Genomic DNA, 22811 nt, shown 5'->3' with positions numbered 1-22811 from the left:
GCAAGACTATACTATTATATTTTCAAGCAGCTTTCTTTACTGCTTTGCTGTCCTTGTACTGTTCATTAGCATGCCTCGTGCAACCTTACAGAGTAAAAATAATAGTCCATCAATGTAGTCCAATCACAAACAAGAGAAAATCTGCAGATGCTGGAAATCCAAGCAACACACACAAAATACTGGAGGAACTCAGCAAGCCAGGTAGCATCTATGGAAAAGTATATAATCAACGTTTCAGGCCGAGTTCCTTTATCAGGACTGGAGAAAAAAAAAGATGAGAAGTCAGAGTTAGAAGGTGGCGGGGAGGGGAGGAAGAAACATGAGGTGATAGGTGAAACTGGGATGGGGGAGGGGTGAAGTAAAGAGCTTGGAAATTGATTGGTGAAAGAGATACAGGGCTGGAGAAGGGGGAATCTGATTGGAGAGGACAGAAGGCCATGGAAGAAAGAAAAGGGGAAGGAGCACCAGAGGGAGGTTGATGGGCAGGTAAGGTGATAAGGTGAGAGAGGGAAATGGGGAAATGTGAATGGAGTGGAGGCTATACTCGAAGTTTGAGAAATCAACATTCATGCTATCAGGTTGGAGGCTACTCAGACGGAATATAAGGTGTTGCTTGTCCATCCTGAGCGTGGCCTCATTGCGATATACAGGAGGCCACGCTGGGAGCACTGGATAGAGTTGATGACCCCAATATACTTGCAGATGAAGTGTCTCTCACCTGGAAGGACTGTTTGGAGCCCTGAATGGTAGTGAGGGAGGACGTGTAGGGGCAGGTGCAGCACTTGTTCTGCTTGTAAAGTTAAGTACTCAGAAGGAGATCAGAGGGGAGGGACGAATGGACAAGGGAGTTGCATAGGGAGCGATCCCTGCAGAAAGTTGGGGGGGGGGGGAAGCTGTGCTCAGTAGTGGGATTCCATTGGAGATGGCAAAAGTTACAGAGAATTGTGTGTTGGATGCGGAGGCTGGTGGGGTGGTAGGTGAGGACAGGAGGAACCCTATCCCTGGTGGGGTGGTGGGAGGATAGGCTGAGGGCAGATGTGCAAAATGGAAGAGATGCAGGTGACGGCATTGTTGATGGTGCAGGAAGGGAAGCCCCTTTCTTTGAAGGAGGAGGACATCATCTTCGTTCTCGAATGAAAAGCCTCACCCTGAGAGCAGATGCAATGGAGAAGGAGGATTTGAGAGAGGGGATGGCATTTTTACAAGTACCAGGGTGAGAAGAGGTATAGTCCAAGTAGCTGTGAGAGTAAGTGGGTTTATAATAGACATCAGTAGATAAGCTGTCTTCCGAGATAGAGTTAGAGATTGAGAAAGGGGAGGGAGGTATCACCTGAGGACTGGGAGAAATTCAGAGTCCAGCAGAGGAGGTCAAAGGGCTTAATTAGGAAGGGGAAAAAAGATTATGAGAGAAAACTGGCAGGGAACATAAAAACTGACTGTAAAGGCTTTTATAGATATGTGAAAAGAAAAAGATTGGTTAAGACAAATGTAGGTCCCCTACAGACAGAAACCGGTGAATTGATTATGGGGAGTAAGGACATGGCAGACCAACTGAATAACTACTTTGGTTCTATCTTCACTAAGGAGGACATAAATAATCTTACGGAAATAGTAACGGACAGAGGGTCCAGTGAGATGGAGGAACTGAAGGAAATACATGTTAGTAGGGAAGTGGTGTTAGGTAAATTGAAGGGATTAAAGGGAGATAAATCCCCAGAACCAGATGGTCTGCATCCCAGAGTGCTTAAGGAAGTAACCCAAGAAATAGTGGATACATTAGTGATAATTTTTCAAAACTCTTTAGATTCTGGACTAGTTCCTGAGGATTGGAGGGTGGCTAATGTAACCCCACTTTTTAAAAGAGGAGGGAGAGAGAAACCGGGGAATTATAGACTGGTTAGCCTGACATCGGTGGTGGGGAAAATGCTAGAGCCAGTTATCAAAGATGTGATAACAGCACATTTGGAAAGCGGTGAGATCATCGGACAAATTCAGCATGGATTTGTGAAAGGAAAATCATGTCTGACGAATCTCATAGAATTTTTTGAGGATGTAACTAGTAGAGTGGATAGGGGAGAACCAGTGGATGTGGTATATTTGGATTTTCAAAAGGCTTTTGACAAGGTCCCACACAGGAGATTAGTGTGCAAACTTAAAGCACACGATATTGGGGGTAAGGTATTGATGTGGATAGAGAATTGGTTGGCGGACAGGAAGCAAAGAGTGGGAATAAACGGGACCTTTTCAGAATGGCAGGCAGTGACTAGTGGGGTACCGCAAGGCTCAGTGCTGGGACCCCGTTGTTTACAATATATATTAATGACTTGGATGAGGGAATTAAATGCAGCATCTCCAAGTTTGCGGATGACAGGAAGCTGGGCGGCAGTGTTAGCTGTGAGGAGGATGCTAAGAGGATGCAGGGTGACTTGGATAGGTTAGGTGAGTGGGCAAATTCATGGCAGATGCAATTTAATGTGGATAAATGTGAGGTTATCCACTTTGGTGGCAAAAACAGGAAAACAGATTATTATCTGAATGGTGGCCGATTAGGAAAAGGGGAGGTGCAACGAGACCTGGATGTCATTATACACCAGTCATTGAAAGTGGGCATGCAGGTACAGCAGGCGGTGAAAAAGGCGAATGGTATGCTGGCATTCATAGCAAGAGGATTCGAGTACAGGAGCAGGGAGGTACTACTGCAGTTGTACAAGGCCTTGGTGAGACTACACCTGGAGTATTGTGTGCAGTTTTGGTCCCCTAATCTGAGGAAAGACATCCTTGCCATAGAGGGAGTACAAAGAAGGTTCACCAGATTGATTCCTAGGATGGCAGGACTTTCATATGATGAAAGACTGGATCGACTAGGTTTATACTCGTTGGAATTTAGAAGATTGAGGGGGTATTTTATTGAAACATATAAAATCCTAAAGGGATTGGACAGGCTAGATGCAGGAAGATTGTTCCCGATGTTGGGGAAGTCCAGAATGAGGCGTCACAGTTTGAGGATAAAGGGGAAGCCTTTTAGGACCGAGATTAGGAAGAACTTCTCCACACAGAGAGTGGTGAATCTGTGGAATTCTCTGCCACAGGAAACAGTTGAGGCCAGTTCATTGGCTATATTGAAGAGGGAGTTAGATATGGCCCTTGTGACTCAGGGAGTATGGAGGGAAGGCTGGTACAGGGTTCTGAGTTGGATGATCAGCCATGATCATACTGAATGGTGGTGCAGGCTTGAAGGGCCGAATGGCCTACTCCTGCACCTATTTTCTATGTTTCTATGTTTTTAGGTGTCAGAAATGGACCAGGTAAATTTGAGGGCAGGGCGGAAGTTGGAGGCGAAGTTGATGAGATCGAAGAGCTCAGCATGGATACAGGAAGCAGCACCAATGCAGCTGTTGATGTAGCGTCAGAAAAGTTGGGGATTGACACCAGTGTGGGCTTTGAACGTCGGCTGTTCCACGTAGCCGACTAAAAGGCAGGCATAGCTGGGACCTATGTGAGTACCTATGGCTACACCTTTTGTTTGAAGGAAGGGAGAGGAACCAAAGGAGAAGTTATTGAGAGTGAGGACAGGTTCTGCCAGACGGAGGAGAGTGGTGGTGGAGGGGAATTGATTGGGTCTGTGTCCCGAAAGAAATGGAGAGGTTTAAGGCTTTCCTGGTGGGGGATGGAGGTGTATAGGGACTGGACATCCTTAGTGAAAATAAGATGCTCAGCCAGGGAATTAGAAGTGTCACGGATATAGGTAGGAATGGACTGAACCGGTGGGGGTGGGGAAACAAAATTGAGTCACGATATGCAGATATGAGTTGAGTGGGGCAGGAACAAGCAGAAACAGTGGGTCTACCTGGACAGGAAGATTTTTGGATCTTGCGTAGGAGGTAGAAACGGGAGGTGTAGGGTAAGGGAACTATGAGGTAGGTGACAATGGATGGGAGATCCCCAGAGTTAATAAGGTTGGTGATGGTGTGGGAGACAATGGCCTGATGCTCCTTAGTGGGATCCTGTTCAATGGTTAAGTAAGAGGAGGTGTCTGACAGTTGTCGCTAGGCCTCAGTAACATAGAGGTCAGTCCACCAGACCACTCCAGCACACTCTTATCTGCGGGTTTGATGGTGAGGTTAAGATTAGTGCGGAGAGCAGAGCATTTGGAAGGAGTGAGGTTGGAATTGGAGAAAGAAGTGTGGAGGTCGAGATGGTTCATAACTGGTTGATAGTTGGCAATGATAAGATCCAGGGCAGACAGGAGATCAGGGTGGGGTGTCCAGGAGGAGGAGGAGGAAGGTTGAAGGTGGGAGAAGGGGTCATCGGTGTGGGGTGTAGAGTCCTTGCTAAAGAAGTAGGCACGGAGACAGAGGCAGCAGAAGAAGAGCTCAGTGTCATGGCGGGGGCGGACTCACTGTGGTGTGGGAGGATGGGGACAAAGGTGAGGCCCTTACTGAGGACAGAATGTTCTGCCTCAGAGAATGGTTGTAAAAGGATCTATAAAGCAAAGTAACTTGAGAATCTGTGTCAAGTATGGCTCTAGCATAAACACTTTCAATCCATATAGATAGACCTTGGTCCTACTAAACCTTCAGGAAAAATGTTTTGTTCTTTAATATTTCCCTTGCTACACTGATAGGAACATATCCTCTCTGAAACGCGAGCCCATTGCTTTACTGCGTCCCTCTGTAATTTTACCTCTTTTCTTCGCTGTTTGATTAACCGCTGATTTACTTTCCAAAGATTTTCCTGTTCTTCACACTCCCGCTTGAAATGTCCATCTTCTCCACAGTTGTAACAGAAAATACTGATCACTTCCCTGGTCAAGGGATGCCACTGTAGTGGCGTTTGCCTTGGTATGTCCCACCAGTGGATCTGGCTCCTTATTGGTCTTGTCGTGCTTGATAGTAGCACTAACTGATATAAGTCAAAATACCTTGGCCCTCAGATTTTTCATGATATCCTGCAAAACCCTCGCTTGTGTGGCATCAGGGGTTGCTTTAGCAAGAGAAGCTACTACTAAGGACTTTGTCCTGCTGACGGAGGCCCCCCGCTCCTCCATCGTGTTTTCCTCCTCTTTGTGGCTTCTCTGAGTAACTTGGTAAAAGATGGGGGAGGGTGCATTTGCAGGTTATTAGAATACGTGTAGCAATCATGTCATGTTTCAGGGCGCCCTTCACAACTTGCGCCATCCTCAAGCAATTTCTCTCAGGCATTTGAATTCCCCCTTAGTGGCACAAACAATGTAGCAGCTTCTCCAATCTGAAAGTGTAGGCAGACAATTTCTCTTCTTTCTCCTGGAATGTGTGTCTAACCTTCGTCCTATGATTGGCTGCACTTCCGACTGCCAAAAGCATCTTCCAGAGCTTGCAGCTAAGGTGGCTAATGGATTTTCTGCATTGAGGAACCTCACTATATCAGCTGCAGGGCTCTTTAAACCCTCTACCAGACTCAGTTTAATACCGTGCACAAAGCTGTCAAGGGAAGATACTTTTAACTGAGAATTGTAAATATTAAGGTCGGTTTGTAAAAAAACGAAAAGTTCTTTTTAGTTTCTTGAAGTCTTTATCACAATATCCGAAAAATGGGACTGATCACCTGCTGTTCTAAGATTTTTGATTCTATGCACCATTGAGCAGGAGTATGCTGCCAGCTGGTTGCATCTACAGTATAACAAATAAAAAGCTTTATTAGCTTTCTTACCAGCAGATATTTTGTCCTATTGATTTATTTGGGTTCTCTACGTACTCTAAATTCACTAGTGTGGTTCAGCTGGTTCATTTCCTTAAACTGGAAAATATGTGACTAATTTTGCTCGTTTGAGCTCCATGAGGCAGAGCAGAAATCGCATAATCGATGCTCTGTTAAGTGAAAGCTGCACTACATATCTGCTTGGGAATTGCCTGGTTATGGACCGACCTTCCATGGATCTCAGTGGAAGATGCATTCAAAGGTTTTGGAGAAAATATAATTTGACAGCCGACCTGTCCTTTCCACATCCACAGGCCTCTCGTTCACTTGATTATCAATCCCCCTTGAAACTCATTGTCATAAACCTTGAAATCCCTTATGAATTTGAAGACTGAAGCCTGAAAACCCATATGTTAAACTCCATAACATGTGGCATGCTGGAAATATCTAGCAAGTCTAATAATGTCTGAAATGGAAGAGTACTTCTTTGAAATGTTAAACAAAATTATTCTTGTATTCCTTTCCTACTGCACCATCTGTTGTGGTTGCTGACTGGCATAAAATTATTGTTTATTTTGATTTGATTTATAATATTTGGTGTTCTGCATTATAATTTTTTGTAAATCTTGAGAGAATCACAGTATTGTGGTTTGTACAGCCATTTTCTGAAACACTTTTAAAAAAGACATTTGCTTTTCTTCCTGTTTTCTCTTTTTATCCACTTTCATCAGTTTTGTAAAATTATTAATGCATCAATTTTTTGTTGAAATTTGGATTAATGATTGGTTATCCATGAACCCCAAGAGCCACAGTGCTCAAGGAGGAGGCTCCTCAGATATTGAAGCAGTCTGCAACAAAATGCCGCAAGACCTGGATAATATCCAGGCCTGTACTGATAAATGGCAGGTAACAATTGTGCCAGACAATGACTATCCAACAAGAGAAAATCCCGCTATCACCCTCTGGCATTCAAAGGCGTTACCATCACTTACAATCCCCCAATCAACCCCCTATCCTCATCAATATCTGGTTGGGGGGAGGGTACCATTGGCCAGAAAGTGAACAGGAGTAGCCATTTACACAGTGTGGCTACAAGATCAAGTTAGACGCTCGGAATTCTGTGACAAGTAACTCACCTCCTAACTTCCCAAAACTTGAGAGTGGCATGGTGGTGTAGCAGCTATCTGTAAGATGGGGTTCAGTTCCTGCCGTTGTTTGTAAGGAGTCTGTGTGGTCTCCCCGTAAACCTATGGGTTTCCTCCACGTGCTCCATTTCTTCCCTCATTCCAAAGTGTTCGGGTTCAGGTTAGTAAATTGTGAGCATATTACATTGGTGCCAGCAACGTGACGACTCTTGCGGGCCGTCCCCAACACATCTCGAACTTTGTTGGTCATTGATGCAAACAGTGCATATCACTGTATGTTTCCATATTTTGATGTGCATGTGACAGATGAAGCTAATCTTCATTTACTTGGCTTGTCCAGAATGTGTTAAGAGTGATCTCTATTTACTTAGATGAGTGCAGCTTCAACATTACTCAAAAACAAACAAAAAAAAATGACATGGTACAGATATATCAGCCTGCTGGTTAGGCACCCCATCCATAACCATTTGCTTACTCCATGATCAAGTATACAGTAGCAGCAGTTTGTATCATTGCTGAATACACTACCATCGAGACTTCATACATGGTACCTTACACACTGACCTCTACAAGTTAGAAGGGCAAAGAGCATGGGAACAACACCACGTGAAAAGTTGCCTTCAAGCCAACCTGATTTGGAAATGTGTTGCTGTTCTTTTATCATCCCTGTGTCAAAGTCCTAAAATTTTTGAAATGTTGGTGTCCTTGCCACTGCCAAGTTTCTACATTTAAAAATGAAAAAGTATTCTCAGTGAAGTACTGTTCATGGCCTTGGGATATCAGAAGATACTTTACTGCCAATGAAGTGCTTTATAAGTGTAGACTGTTGTAGAGTAGGAATGTTATATTGATGTTGACAGATGACTGATCTGTGGGATTATCTGGGATGTAGTCATTTAATATTTTTTGTTTTGTCATAGGCATAGTTGGCCAGCATAGGTCAGGGATAGTAAGTTTGATCGATGGTTCTGTCTTAGCAATCTTTTAAACAGGATGTGTAATCAATTGTCTGACATTTTTTTCTGATGGTCACAGTGATTGTTGCTGAGGAAAGGCATTTGATGTATCCTGCATAATGACCCTGAAGTCCCCCTCCCACAGCAAAGATCAAGGTGTTCTCTTCCTTTGGCGTTGGATGTTGGCAGCAGTGGCAATTCATTGCACTGGTGTGGCATGAAGCTGAAAATGTGTCTTCATATATTGGAGAAAATAAAGTAACATTCATTTTGCTATTATTGAAGAGAGAAGCTGGTAGGAATGGTAATTAGGTTTGCTTTAGAAAAGACTTGTGAAACAGTCTATAGAATTATGGACCCCAGAGAATAACTTAACTTGTGCAGCTCAAAATGTGTCTTAATTATGAAAGTAAGTCATCACTCAGCTGCTTTTTAAAATTAAATATTAATTATAATGCCCTTGCTAAGAAATGTAATATCACCTTTGTTAGTAAATATTCATGCTGCTGACTGGAGGAGTTGATAGAGGTAGGCCATTCCTGCTTACTTCAGTGGGAGTGGGGGTGAAATTCAGTTGGTCATTATTACTTACATTAAGTTGTATAGAAGTCAATTATTTTCCACTGCACATTAATGTTGAAATGGTTGCATGTGAAACTTCAAAATAATTTAGAGTTAAATGAGAGGTTAGATCAAAGAGGCCTTTCTTAATACAGTAATAATCAACAGTAATGTTTTTAGCAATTAAAGTTAATGCTAGTACAGGCAGTTGTGTATACACCCACACATGTGAAATGTCTTCTGAATACTCCACTATCACTGAAAGGATAGCTTTAAATAGTTCAGTAGATTTTGAAAATTCTGTTTGACTTTTTGCTCCCTTTTCCTCTGCCTTATTTTGTATCTGATTTTCATGTGTAAATGCACAAATGCACACACTTTCCTCCCCTTTTCATGCAGTTTATCAGCATGTCTCTGAAGGAGTCTGCTCAGAGAGGTCTCTTCTGTCATTTGTAAAATCCTAATGTAATCAAGCCATATCAACGTGATTTTATTAAAGCTCTGTCATGTTTGACACATTCACTGGAATTCTTCAAGTAAAGTCAATAGAGGGAGACTTGTAGGTGTAGTGTATTTGGCTTTTCAAAAGATATTTGACAAGGGGCTACATGCTGGTACATGTGATTAAGATTTTTATTACAGGGAGAAGTGTTTTATCATGGTTGTAAACACGAGGAATTCTGCAGATGCTGGAAATTCAAGCGACACACATCAAAGTTGAACGCAGCAGGCCAGGCAGCATCTCTAGGAAGAGGTACAGTCGACGTTTCGGGCCGAGACCCTTCGTCAGGACTAACTGAAAAAAGAGCTAGTAAGAGATTTGAAAGTGGGAGGGGGAGATCTAAAATGATGGTTGTAATGTGGTTGTCACATAGAAGTGAGATTGTCAGAATAAATGGGTCTTTATTTTAGATTGAAGGATGCATGCAGTGGAGCGCCCTGAGGATTAGTTCTTGGCTCCAGTTGTTTGCTGTTTATATTGATGTGGGCGGGGAGTAAAGCGTAAGGTATTCAGTGACACAGAAATAGGTGAGAAGGACAAGCTTCACTGAGGATATTTGGTCTCTTCAATAGGACTGAAATAGATTACGAGTCCGCAAAAACTTGGCCAATGGAGTTTAACATGGAAAAGATTGAAGTCAGCAAAGACAAAATTGTTGAAATGGAGTGGAACTGCAAGTGGGTGGAGTTTAGAAGGATCTATTGCTATGAGTTACTAAAATAAAAGGCAGGTACAGCAAATAGGAAACCAAATGGCATATTGACATTATTACAAGACAGTTCGAGTTTAGAAATATTGTTACATTTGTGCAGTAATGTTAGTCAAATCACACTTGGAGTACTATGTACAGATTTGGTCCATTTATAAATGATATACTAACTTTGGAGGCAAATCAAAATGTATTGATTAGGCGAAGTTCTATGAAGAAAGGATTATCCTATCAAGATTGGTTAAATAAATTGGATTTTGATTCATTGATGGTGGTCTACCCTTACTATTTTCTTGCATGTGCTGTCTGATCTTTTGCAAGTTGCAAGCATTTTATGGTTTTCTTTTAAATATGTTCAACATTTGCAGTGTTCTTTTTAATTTCATTCGTTTTCTTTGCAGTCTTATGGGCAGTTTTGAGTAAAGTCAAGGTGCCCTCACTTGTACTGAGAGAATGGCTGTAAGACTAATGGCCCAGAAGCATGTAGAGTAGCTTTTGGGTAAAATTAAGTTGCTTGACTCCACTTTCACATGGTGAAAGATGGCTTGATATGATTTTTGGAAAAGGACAGGTAAAGAAAATATGAAGCTAATGATCTGATGGAGAGCAGTAATTGTTTACATACAAATGGAAGTCTATGCTGCTTTACAGTGCTTGCGTTGCTGATTCTGTTGGGAATGGCTGTCCAGTATGTCATGCTCCAGCGTGGGTGAAAGATCTGCAGCCAAGTCGACAGCTGCATAATATTGTCAACCTTTGCAACCAGCTTGAAGCTGTCCTCAATAACAAAGACTCAGCAGGTAAGGCTTTGACTAGAATGTTGTTTCTCATGGCAATCTGGTAATGAGGTATATTGAAAAAAATAATCTTATTAGTACTGTTTTAAGTTTTTTTTTACATAGAAATTTTCTCTTGCATTATTTTCTCTTCACAAATTGTGATGTATTAGCATAATAATGTTAAAATATCTAGTTATGTAAAATACAACGTTGCAAATTATCTATTCAATTTGCAACAATGAGTCTTGGTGTTTTAATGAGTATATCTAGCCACTAGCCTCTGGAAATTTCAGAGGTCTTATGTGTAAATTAGCTGATTTAATTTGAATAGGGAGGAATAGTTCACTATCCCAATCTGAAGTTCAAATTCCAGATTGTTTATTGTTATTTTAACCATATATGCATGCCAAACAAAACAAGTTCCTCTGGCCGAAGGTACACAATACAGTATGTACAACTCGCACACAAAGCAAAGTAATATTACCACCAATAAGTTAACCAATAATAAGGAGCATTCACGTCACAAGTTAAAAAGTAAATAATATAATGCTACTGGCAGTTCATACATGGTGAGACCTGGTGGTGGCAGGGAGTTCAGTAGCCTCACGGCTTGGGGAAGAATCTGTTTCCTACCTTATCGGTTCCTGTCCTGATGCTACGGTACCTCCTGCCTGATGGTAGGGGGTCAAAGAGATTGTTGGACGGATGGTAGGGTTCATTGACAATACTGATAGCTCTGTGTATGAAGTGCTCCTGGTAAGTATCTCAGGTGGGTGGGAGGTGGACCCCGATGATCCTCTCAGAAGTCTTCACGTTCCTTTGTAGGGTCTTGCGGTCAGATGCCTTGCATATTCCGTATCAGACAATGATACAACTGGTCAGTACACTCTCAACGGTGCTCCTGTAAAAATTATTAAAATTGGGGGGGTGGGGGGCAGGGAGGGGAGCCTTGCTTGCCTTAATTTCATCAGGAAGTGGAGATGCTGCTGTGCTTTCTTGACTAAAGGGGTGGTGTTGAGGGACCAGGTGAGATTGTCCATTATGTGCACTCTCAGAAACTTAATGTTATGAGAAATGATTGGCCAATCTGCACCCTCATAAAGTCCACAATGTCCTCATTGAGACCCAAGTTGTGCTCGCTTCTTTCCATCAGCCACCTTAATCTGTCTTGTCATCATTGATGAGGGCAACCGCTGTTGTGTCGTCGGTGAACTTGATGATTTGGTTGGAACTGAATCTAGCAGTGGAGTCATGCGTCAGCAGTGACCTGAGCACACAGCCCTGGGGGTTGCCAGTGCTCAGCATCCTTGAGCTCGAGATGTTTCTGCCAACATGGACTAACTGTCAAGAAGTCCAAGATCCAATTACAGAGAGAGGAGTTGAGACACAAAGATGACAGTTTACACAGCAGATTCTGAGGGATGTCCATCTTAAATGCTGAGCTGAAATTGATACACAGCATCCTGGCTAATGAGGCACCATTTTCCAGGTAGGACAGGACGGAGTGGAGTGCAGAGGTCATTATTGTTGAGCTCAGTGTCACTGGATGGTGGTTGTTGAGGGGAGGTTGCTGTCACCCTCTTGGAAACCAGGATGATGATGTCTGCCTTGAAGCCCGCAAAGGACAAGTGGATTGTTCCAGAGATTCTGTAGATTCTGAATCCTTTCAGGTTTTTGTCCTGCAGGTGGCACTCTTGGGATATTCATTTCTTGTTGCCTCATTACAGGAAGGACGTAGAAGCTTTAGAAAGGGTGCAGAGCAGACTTACCAAAATGCTGCGTGGATTAGAGAGCATGTCTTACGAGGATAGGTTGAGTGTGCCAAGGGTTTTCCCTTGAGCGAAAGAGGATAAGAGGTAATTTGATAGAGGTGTACAAGTTGATAAGAGGTATAGATCAGTGACTAGCCAGAGGCTTTTTCGCAATGGCTAATACATGGGAGTATCGGTGGATATCCGAGTTAAGTCTTTTATGTGGAGATGGTGGATGCGTGGAGTGCCCTGCAAGACAAGGTCGGAGAAGCAGATGCATTAGGAGCTTTAAGCAACTCAGAGGGAAAATAGGCTACGGAGGAGAGAAGACTTAGGTTGACTGTAGAGTAGGAGTTCTCTACCTGGGTCCATGGACCCCTTGGTTAATGGTTGGGGTCCATGGCATAAAAAAGGTCATCTATGTTTGTTGATTTAACTTTAAGGTCAGAACAACATTGTGGACCAAATGGTCTGCACTGTGCTATAATGTTGTATGTTCTGATAGCACAGCTCATAGACTTGCTGGATAATTTATTTGTATTTTGGCTAACCTTCCAGCATTTCCCTTTATTGACAATCTCTTTAACTGTCCTTTTAATTGAACTCTTCTTTTAGCAGCTAGTAAATCAAAGAAAAGTCTCAAGGCGTTTAACATGTGAGCCTAAGTAGGTGACTGTACCAAATACTGTAGATAAAGGAAATCTTGATCAATAGCAATATTTTTTTCCAGGCGAGCTGTTACTAGACCCATTGATGATGGAGTGGCAGTATAAATCCAAGTCAGGTTGGTTTGTGACACATTGGTACTGGAGTTTCCACGGTCTGCTACTTGGTGGTATATATTATGGATTTAAGAGGTGCTTTGAAAATGGTTCACACTGTAGCCATGGCGCACAGATAATGGGGTGGGCTTGAGTGTTGCCTTGTTGGAGCTGTGCTGATCCTCTTTCCACAGATGCAGTCTGACGTACTGGGTGTTTTCAGTCTTCCCTGTTTTAATTTTGTGCAGCAAGATTTTTGACTGAAACATTGGTCCTAGTTGTTGCAAATCAGAAGAGTACAGGGCAGGTCAAAAGCACACCACCCAAGCAGACAGTCTGTACACAGTGGAGTGCTCCCATTAGGTAGCAGTAAATTTGTCAATGTCACCTTTCTGCTCTGACCTGCTTTCCTCCCACCACATGCATATGGCAGCGGTTGGGAGTGGGCTTGAGGCAGGTAGGGGAGCAAAGCTCTGTCATACTTTATGGTCTGTTACCTACTACATCCTTCCCATCCCCTGTTTTTAGCCATTAAAATGTCATTAAGACCATAGTGGCAACATTGGACTCTTCTCAAGGTGGCGCGAGAGAACCATGGTGATGTTTTGTGGGCTACGTACAATACTTCTAAATATACCTCTTTTGAATTACTCTCACTGCAATCTGCAGCATGTAATTTTCCTTTAAGCAAAGTACTTTTAAATCAACTTAATGAACTACGGATTTCACAATCTTCTGAAGGACTTGACAGACAAAGCAGGTATGGTACCTTTAAGCAGATGAATGTTCATCGTGGTGGCTGGAAGTGAGGTGGGGGTGGGGGAAACTCCAAGCCAGGCCGAAATGCAGAGCAATGAGGTCTCCTCTACTCATTATCTTGTTAGCAAATGTGCAGTCACTCGAGAACAGAATTGAGGACCTGAAGGCAACATTGCTGTTTCAGCGGGAAATGAGAGATTGTTGTGTTCTATGACTGAGCAAGACGTGGCTTTCTCTCAACACATCGGATACAGTGATCAGACCCAAAGGCTTCTTGATCTACAGAATGGACCGAACTGCTGATTTCGAAAAGGTAAAAGGCGGAGGTGTGTGTTCCATGGTAACTTGGTGGTGCTCCAATGTGGAGATTTTGTTGAACTCGTGTTCCCCCGACCTTGAACACCTAATGGTTAAGTGCTGTCTGTTGTATTTACCCAGGGAGTTCTGCATAACCCTGACTGCAGTTTACATACCACCAGTGGCGGATTATAATCAAGCGCTTGAGATACTGCATGACGCTGTCTCCAAGAAACAATCTATCCTGATGCATTTCGAATCATAGTCAGGGACTTAACCAGGCTTGTCTGAAGAAAACCCTGTCCAATTACCATCGGCATATAACCTGTAGCATCAGAGGTCCCAACACACTAGACAACTGTAATACTAAGATAAGAAATGCTTACCATTCCATACCCTGACTGCATTTCGGTAAATCTGATCACTTGGCTGTTCTCCTACCCTCCTACAGGCAGAGGCTAAAGAGCAAAGCTCCAGAGATTAGGACATCAAAGAGGTGGTCACGGGAGGCAGAGGAGCGGTTTTGAGTTGGGAAGCTGGCCCATGTTCAAGAAATCATCTGTGGATCTGAATGAATACGCCATGGTTGTCATGGACTTTATTAAAACAGCTATAGGCAAGTGTGTCCCCTCAAAATCATTCAGACTGAAATCAGCTGAGGGCCAGATCAGAGATATTCATGTCTGGTTACCAGGAAAGTACCAAGAGGTCCAGGTACAATCTTCGGAAAACCATCTCACGGGCAAAATGGCAATTCCAGACTAAACTTGAATCAATAAAGGGTCTTAGACAGTTATGGCAGGACTTGAATACTATCACTTCTTATAAAGTTAAATCAACAAACATAGATGACATCAGATCTTTGCTTCCAGATGAACTCAATGCCTTCTATGCTCGCTTTGACCATCAAAATATGGAGGAGCCATCACAAACTCCCACACCTCCTGATGATTCTGTGACTTCAGTGTCTGAGGCCCACATGCAAGTAGCCTTCAAGAGGCGAATCCATGAAAAGCATCTGGCCCAAACGGGGTACCTGACCAAGTACTAAAAACCTGCCCTGATCAACTGGCTGCAGTGTTCACTGAGATCTTTAACCTCTCACTTCAGCACTCTGGTACTCGCATGCTTCAATTATACAGTGGCTGAGAAGAACGTGGTAACCTGCCTGAATGACTATCGTCCAATAGCACTTACATCCACAGCTCCAAAGCCGTATTCAAGTTTGCTCATGATACCACTGTTGTAGGCCGAATCAAAGAAGGTTATCAATCAGCATATAGGAGGGAGATTGAAATTCTGGCTGAGTGGTGCCTTAACAAAAACCTCTTACTCAATGTCAGCAAGACCAAGAAGCTGATTATTGACTTCAGGAAGAGGAAACCAGAGATCCATGGGCCAGTCCTCATTGGAGGATCAGAGGTAGAGAGGGTCAGCAACTTTAAATTCCTCGGTGTTACTCTTTCGGTGGATCTGTTCTGGGCCCAGCACATGTGTAATTACTAAACAAGTACATCTAAACATCTACCTCCTTAAGAGTTTGAGCAGATTGGGCATGACATCTAAAACTTTGACAAACTTCTATAGATGTGTAGTGGAGAATATATTGACTGGCTGTATTGCAGTCTAGTATGGAAACACCAATGCCCTTGAACATCACAGGAATCATTGAGCACATCTACACAAAATATTGTTGAAGGAAAGCAGCATCCATCTTCAGGGTCCCCCACCACCCAGGGCATGCTCTCTCCTTGCTGTTGCCATCATGAAGAAAGTACAGGAGCCTCACGACTCTCACCACCAGGTTTAGTAACAGTTATTACCCCTCACACAAAAGGCCCTTGAACCAAATGGGATAACTTCACCTGCCCCATCATTGAAATGTTCCCACAACCTATCGACTTAATTTTAGGGACTCTTCATCTCACGTTCTTGATATTTATTGGTTATGTATTTTCAATTATTTCTTTCCTTTTGTATTTGCAGCCTGTTGTCTTTTGCCCACTGATTGAATGCTCAGTTTGGTGTGGTCTTTCGTTTATTCTATTATGGACTTATTGAGTGTGCCCAGAAGAAAGTGAATGTCAGAGTTGTATATGGTGAAATATATGGTACTTTGATAATAAATTTATTTTGAACTTTGGTTGATCCTCTTGCTGGTTTTCTACTAGCCTTGGTTGCTTACTTGATGAGTAAAAACACTGTCCAGACCTCAGTAAAGTGCTGTATGCAGATCTAGTGACCACACTGTAGGAAGGATGTGATCAGGCTGGAAAAGTTGCAAAGGAGATTTACCGAGACATTGGCCAGCTTGGAGCATTTCAGTAATGAGGAAGCACTGGAGAGACTTGGTCTGTTTTCTGTGGAGTGAAAAAGGTTGAGAGACCTCACCGAAGTACATAAAATAATGAGGGGCTTAGGTAGGGTAGTCTGTAGAAATCTTTTCCCCCTTATCAGAGTTGAATAAAACTAGAAGACAACTAGGTGTAGGAGATTTAGAGTGGATCTAAGAACCTTTTCCACCCAGAGAGTAGTGAGTACCTGTAGTGCATTCTTGGAGAGAGTGACAACATTTAAGAGGTCAAATAACGACCACTTGGTTTGCCTAGGCATTGAAGGTGTGGGCCACGTACTGCATGGTGGAATGAATACAGATAAATCACTGTGGATGTGGAGGGCTAAATGACTTGTTTACCATGTTGTTGTGTGAATGAAATTGCCAGAGAGAGATACTGGTAAATACAAAACAGGTACAGCAGGCATCATACGGAGACGCTTTCGGTGGAAAGATCTGCTGGCCCAATGTGGGGCTTGATATTAATGTGCTAAGCACAAAGGCCAATTCCATATTTACAAAGTATATACAATGCCTTCTTTTGAAACTACACACAAACTTCACACCTTCTGATTCGCATCCATCCTCAGACTCCAGCATCATCTGGACTGGGATTCACAACCTTTAGGAATCCATTGTTCCAAATTAAGTCCACAATACATTATCAAGGAACTGAAGACTGGTGGCCAAAGTCATTTGCCAAATGTAAATGACCTAAACCCAAAAATGACGCTAACATCACTGCCCTATGACTAAATATCTCGGGCAGGTAGAACTTCCCACTTGAGTATGTCGTTTTGAAATGGTCATGTGCAAATGTTATTTTGTTCAAGTTGGAAAGCAGAAATTGCAAAAGTTGTTTAAAAATTACTTCCTCATTACTTAGAATACAACTTTTATGACAGATTACAGTTACTGACAATGGCAATTGCTCGGTTTTTATATCTGTTGATTGATATCAATTTTAAATTACTTAAGCTTTATTGTTCCAGGATTTTATTCCTCTCACAAACAAGAGAAAATCTGCAGATGCTGTAAATCTGAGCAACGCATACAAAACACATACTCAGCAGGCCAGGCAGCATCTGTAATAAAAGGTGCAGTCGATGTTTCAGGCCCAAACCCTTCGGCAGGACTGGAGAAAAAATGCTGAGAAGTAGATTTGAAAGGTAGGAGGAAGGGAGAGAGAAACGCCAGGCGAAACTTGGAGTGGGAGGGATGAAGCAAAGAACTAGGAAGTTGATTGGCGAAAGAGATAGAAGGGCATGGAAGAAAGAAAAAAGGGGAGGGGGAGGAGCACCAGAGAGAGGCGATGGGCAGGCAAGAAGATAACATGAGCGAGGGGTTAGGGGATGGGAAATGGTAAAGGTTGGGGGGAGGCATTACTGGAAGTTTGAGAAATCAATGTTCATGCCATCAGGTTGGAGGCTACCCAAACGGAATATAAGGTGTTATTCCATCAACCTAAGTGTGGCCTTATCCTGACTGGAGGAGGCCATGGATGGACATATCAGAAGTTGTGAGAGTCTGTTGGTTTATAAAGACATCGGTGGATAAGCTGTCTCTGGAGATCGAGAACGGGAAGGGAAATGCCAGAAATGGACCAGGTGAATTTGAGGGCAGGGTGGAAGTTGGAGGCAAAGTGGATGAAATTGACGAGTTCAGCATGGATGCAGGAAGCAGCACCAATGCAGTCATTGATGTAGTGTAGGAAAAGTGTGGTACGGTCACCAGTATAGGCTTGGATCATGGACTGTTGCACGTAGCCACCAAATAGGCAGGTATACCTGGACTATACCTCATCCCACCCTGCTACTTGTAAAAACACCATCCTCTTCTCTGAATTCCTCTGTCTCTGCTGCATCTGCTCCCAGGATGAGGCTTTTCATTCTAGAACGAAGGAAATGTCCTCCTTTTTCAAAGAAAGAGCCTTCCCTTCCTCCACCATCAATGCTGCCTTCAACTGCAGCTCTTCCATTTTAGGCACGTCTGCTCTTACCCCATCCTCCCGCCATGCTACCAGGGATAAGGTTGCTCTTGTCCCCACCTACCACCCCACCAGCCTCCACATCCAGAACATAATCCTCTGAGACCTCCGCCACGTCCAACTGGATCCCATCACCAAACACGTCTCTCCCTCCCCCCCCCCCAACTTTCTGCTTTCCGCAGGGATCGCTCCCTTGTTTGTTCGTCCCTGCCTGGCACTTATCCTTGCAAGCGGAACAAGTGCTACACCTGCCCCTACACCTCCTCCTTTACTACCATTCAGGGCCCCAGTCCTTCCAGGTGAGGTGGCACTTCACCTGTGAGTCTGTTGGGGTTATGTACGGTGTTTGGTGCTCCTGGTGAGGCCTCTACCACTTCACCGAGCAACTACGCTCTGTCTGCCAGAATAAGCAGGATCACCTAGTGGCCATCCATTTTAATTCCACTTCCTGTTCCTATTCCAATATGTCCATCCATGGGCTCCTCCACTGACAGGGTAAGGCTTCAGTTAAGTTGGAGGAACAACACCTTATATTCCATTTGGGTAGCCTCCAACCTGATGGCATGAACATCGATTTCTCAAACTTCCAGTAAATCCTCCCACCTCCCCCCACTTCGCCATTTCCCATCCCCTTGTCCCTGTCTCATGTTATCTCCTTGCCCATGCATCATCTCCCTCTGGTGCTGTCTCCCCCCGGCCCCCCATCTCTTCTTCCATGGCCTTCTGTCTCTTTCACCAATCAACTTTCTAGCTCTTTGTTTCATCTATCCTCCTCCAAGTTTCGCCTGGCGTTTCTCTCTCTCCTCCCCTCACCTTTCAAATCTACTCCTCGGCTTTTTTTCTCCAGTCCTGCAGAAGGGTTTCAGGCTGAAATGTTGACTGTACTCTTTTCCATAGATGCTGCCTGGCCTGCTGAGCTCCTCCAGCATTCTGTGTGTGTGGCTGTTATTCCTCTCACAAATGTTTTGTGTCTCTAACCTGCAGAGTGATGAAGATGCTGGAGAGTTGCAGTTGAATGGTTTATCACTGTTGTCTTCATTCCTGGGTCTTCATACCCCAAACCTGTATTTAAAATTTGAACTCTTGTTTATTCTGCTTTATAAAACATTTCCTTTATTAATGTTTTAGCACTTATGGGTATTATATCAGACGGTGATGAATAGCAAGTTTTTGTATTATGTCATTGGAGTTGATAGGCCATTATATGAAATTATTGGAAGTATTATGACATCAAGTTTCATTTGACCACACATTAGAAAAAATTGAATACCAATTGAATCAGAATCATATTTATTATCACTGTATGTTGTGAAGTAAGTTGTTTTACGGCACAGTACGTCCAAGACAGAGATTACTATAAGATACATAAATAAATGGCGCAATAGATGGACAAGGTAGTGTTTGTTCATGGGTTTGTGGATATTTCCGTTGTTACCTGTTTCAAGCTGAAGAAGTGTTGTTCATGAAGAATTCATTACATTGACAGCATTAGGAGTGCTTGAAAAGGCTTTTGCCCTGATTTTAACAGGGGTTAAAGAATGCTACACCACAGCAAATGATATTAATGACAGAGCTTCCTATAAATAAAATACCCAATATCCTGCCAGATACTTGGTAGAATACTTAGTACCTGACTGCAGGTAGGATTGAAATCTCGGTGGCAGGAGGTTGCAGCCTGAGAATGGTCCTTCATATTTAGTGAGACCGGAGACTGTATTCACTTGGAAATGATAACCAATGCCATCAGGCATCTTCTGTGTTTAGGAAGCAGAGAACGTAGATGATCTGAGGGCTATGCATTGTTTGGCAATGTGGGACACGTACGCATTGTTTGGCTAAGTGGGGAGGCCTTAAGGATACAATCCATCTGCATCTGGCCCTCAAACTATTTAAGGGAAATATATTATAAAATTATCCTTGGCTTGGCTGCTGAGCTGCAAGTATTGGTGTCATCAGGTGGTGGCTCTACACTCATCCTAAAACTAGACAGCTTGAAAGTGGGTGAAGGGAAGAAGGTGTCTGGCAATGATCTGACTAATTTAACACACTCCCTCCCACCCAGCTTCTCCTTTACATTGCTCTCATAGGCCAATCATTAAGCTGTTTTTGATTGAAATAAATAGTCTGTGGTAGTTGTATCAGAGGTTTACATTGCAATTCCATACCTGCTGCAGAATGCAATTTATAATCTTATATTCCATTTGATCATCTAATTGAAATATTTGATTTAAGGTTCTAGTTGTGATATAAAATGTTACTATCTCTTGTTATCTTGCAGGACTTGCCTAGATAATTACATTTTCTTTATCTTTCAGTAGTTTGCTTACTGCTGAAGAAGCTGACACTCAGCTTCATCTATCTAAAGAAAGGAACTAAATGAAAAGAATGACATTGGAATAGATTAGCGTAGAAGTTCATTTGAAATAGGACATTTAAGCTTATTTGTTAGATCTTATCAGCTATCTAATGCCATATATTTGACTCTTTGCAACCTTGATATTATATTTGATTCTGATTGTTTTGTACTTCTGTGCTATTGATTTCTGTTGCAATGTCCAAATCTATCTTGCTTTGACTTTTCTGCTGTTAAAACCCTTTGTAACTGAGCGCCTTTGAAATGCAGCTATTTCAGTTCATTCCTGGATGCCCCCTCACTTCATTCTTCCAGTCCTGTTCACCCATATTGATAATATTGGTTCCAATATAAGGAGCACTTTAACTTTAAAATTCTGATTCTTATTTTCAAATTTTCGTAGCCTTGTCTGCAACCCTTCCCCAACCCCAGTATCTCCATATTCTGCACCAGGCTTAAACTTTGGAGAAATCTGCACACCTTTTTGCCCATGATTATATTACTGAATTTAATATGTGTACCATTGGGAGCTGTAACAAGTTGTTAAGGACCTAAGCTCTGTAATTCTCCCCAATAAGCCGGTGTATTTCTCTGTAATGTACTCCTTCAAATCTGCCTTTCTGAACAAGCCTTTGATATTTTGTGTGACTTGGTGTTAGTTTTGCTTAAGTGGTTTTGTGAAATGCCTTGGGAAAGGGCTATATAAACGACAATGTTGTTAATTGGAACAATCTATTATAGCATATCCAGTGAAAAGTCTTTATTTCCACAAGAAAATAATTGTATTTAACCTTTTCTTTTGGTTTCTACAAATGATATTTGCCAATATTAGCATTACACATCAAGCCTTTCTCTGTCGAGAAATTCAACCAAATACCATTAAAACGTGGTTGTGCTTATTGCTGCTTTGGGGTATTATTTATCTTCCAAAGCACCTTAGGAAAATTAGGAGTAAGAATAGACAATTTTATTTCATTTTAATTAATTATCTTTATTAATGTTAAAATCCAACATATTTACAAATCTGTGCAACCATTGTCAGTAGTGCAACAGAAGCCTGCATTTACTAACTGTTGCTTTGAGAGACTTGGAAACTAATGATCCCAATCTTCAACATCCTGTGTTGTGTTCTTGTTGGTTTGTGAACTGTCACCTTGAATTTACTGAGTTGACTGTTCGCCTTGTGGCACCATTGCTGTCTGGCTTTTTTGTGGTTTAAAGTAAATTAATACTGCAGAGTATATCAACTGCTTCTCGGCCTTTTGGCTAAGATCAAGTGCAGTATCGTGGTGGATCTCTGCGGATTGAAGAAAGACTCATTGTGATCAAGGGGCTGATAAGAGCTTAACCTGCTAATGTAGGGGTGGATCCTCATGCTGATTTTGAATTCAATCTAACACCCCTTTCCGGCAATCAAAGCCCAGTCAGAATGGCTGCATCTACCAGCACATTGACTGGAAGAATAGGGATCTGAAACCCTGTCAGGGTGACGGTGAAGGATCTCGATGAGGGAAACCCCTTCAATGGAGACTACTAAATTTGGAAGATCCTGCTCGAGTGCTGCAAGTTTGAGGTGATTGACATCTACTGCATGCAGGACTTCACGGGTAACAGTTTTTTGACATAAGCTTCACCTATGCGGCGGGACGGCAGAAGTTCTTGCAGGATTTTCGAGAGAAGGGGAATGAGGTGCCTCGATGACTCCTGAAGCCGCAGGCTGTCTTTACCATCCCCACCTAGGAGTGTGTGATTACAGTGCCCATTGAACTCACATATGCCCGCTGTAGATGTTTTCTTTCTTGTCTATTAGGTTGAGGGAGCAGGCAAATGTGTCAACATTAACAGTGTGTTTGGGATCAGGAGAAGCAAGCCCTAGGTGGTCAAGCTAAGGGTGGATTCAAATGGCTCCATTAGCCACCCTCTCTCAGTCTGCCGTTGGAGGGAACGGCGGTTACATGGTGTATGCTGGTCAATCCAGGCTGTGTCGTATCTGCAACAAGTCTGGACATGTGGTGGCTCAGTGTATTTTGGTCGTCAGCAAGAGTTGCAAGCAGGAAGACAGAGAACTGCTAGGAAAGCAAATGCTGCGACGTCTGTGGAGAGGCAAGTCACTTCTACAAAGCCTGCCTAAAACATGCCAGCACCCACGCACAGGTAGTAAGAGGAGGAGTAGGCACTGGTAATACCTAGGCAAACACTGACAGACCCACCGCCAACTTGGAGGCCACGGCTGACACCGT

The 22811-nt window shown here is 42.9% G+C and overlaps 1 protein-coding gene across 3 annotated transcripts in view; it reads left to right on the top strand.

Moving 5' to 3' along the window:
- bard1 (BRCA1 associated RING domain 1) overlaps positions 1-22811 on the top strand; it is a 262400-nt gene that overhangs the window by 7433 nt on the left and 232156 nt on the right. For 2 of the 3 annotated variants that reach the window (XM_072261215.1, XM_072261214.1), the window contains exon 3: positions 10201-10349. In XM_072261215.1, coding sequence (XP_072117316.1) covers positions 10201-10349 — 149 coding nt within the window. Of the gene's footprint in view, positions 1-10200; positions 10350-11030; positions 11085-22811 lie in introns of those variants that run through there. The other variant, XM_072261216.1, reaches the window with a different exon arrangement.

Source organism: Mobula birostris, chromosome 6 (genome assembly GCF_030028105.1).
Source record: "Mobula birostris isolate sMobBir1 chromosome 6, sMobBir1.hap1, whole genome shotgun sequence".
Classification (NCBI taxonomy): domain Eukaryota; kingdom Metazoa; phylum Chordata; class Chondrichthyes; order Myliobatiformes; family Myliobatidae; genus Mobula; species Mobula birostris.
Note: the sequence above shows the minus strand (reverse complement) of the source record. Positions and strands in the feature narration are given on the sequence as shown.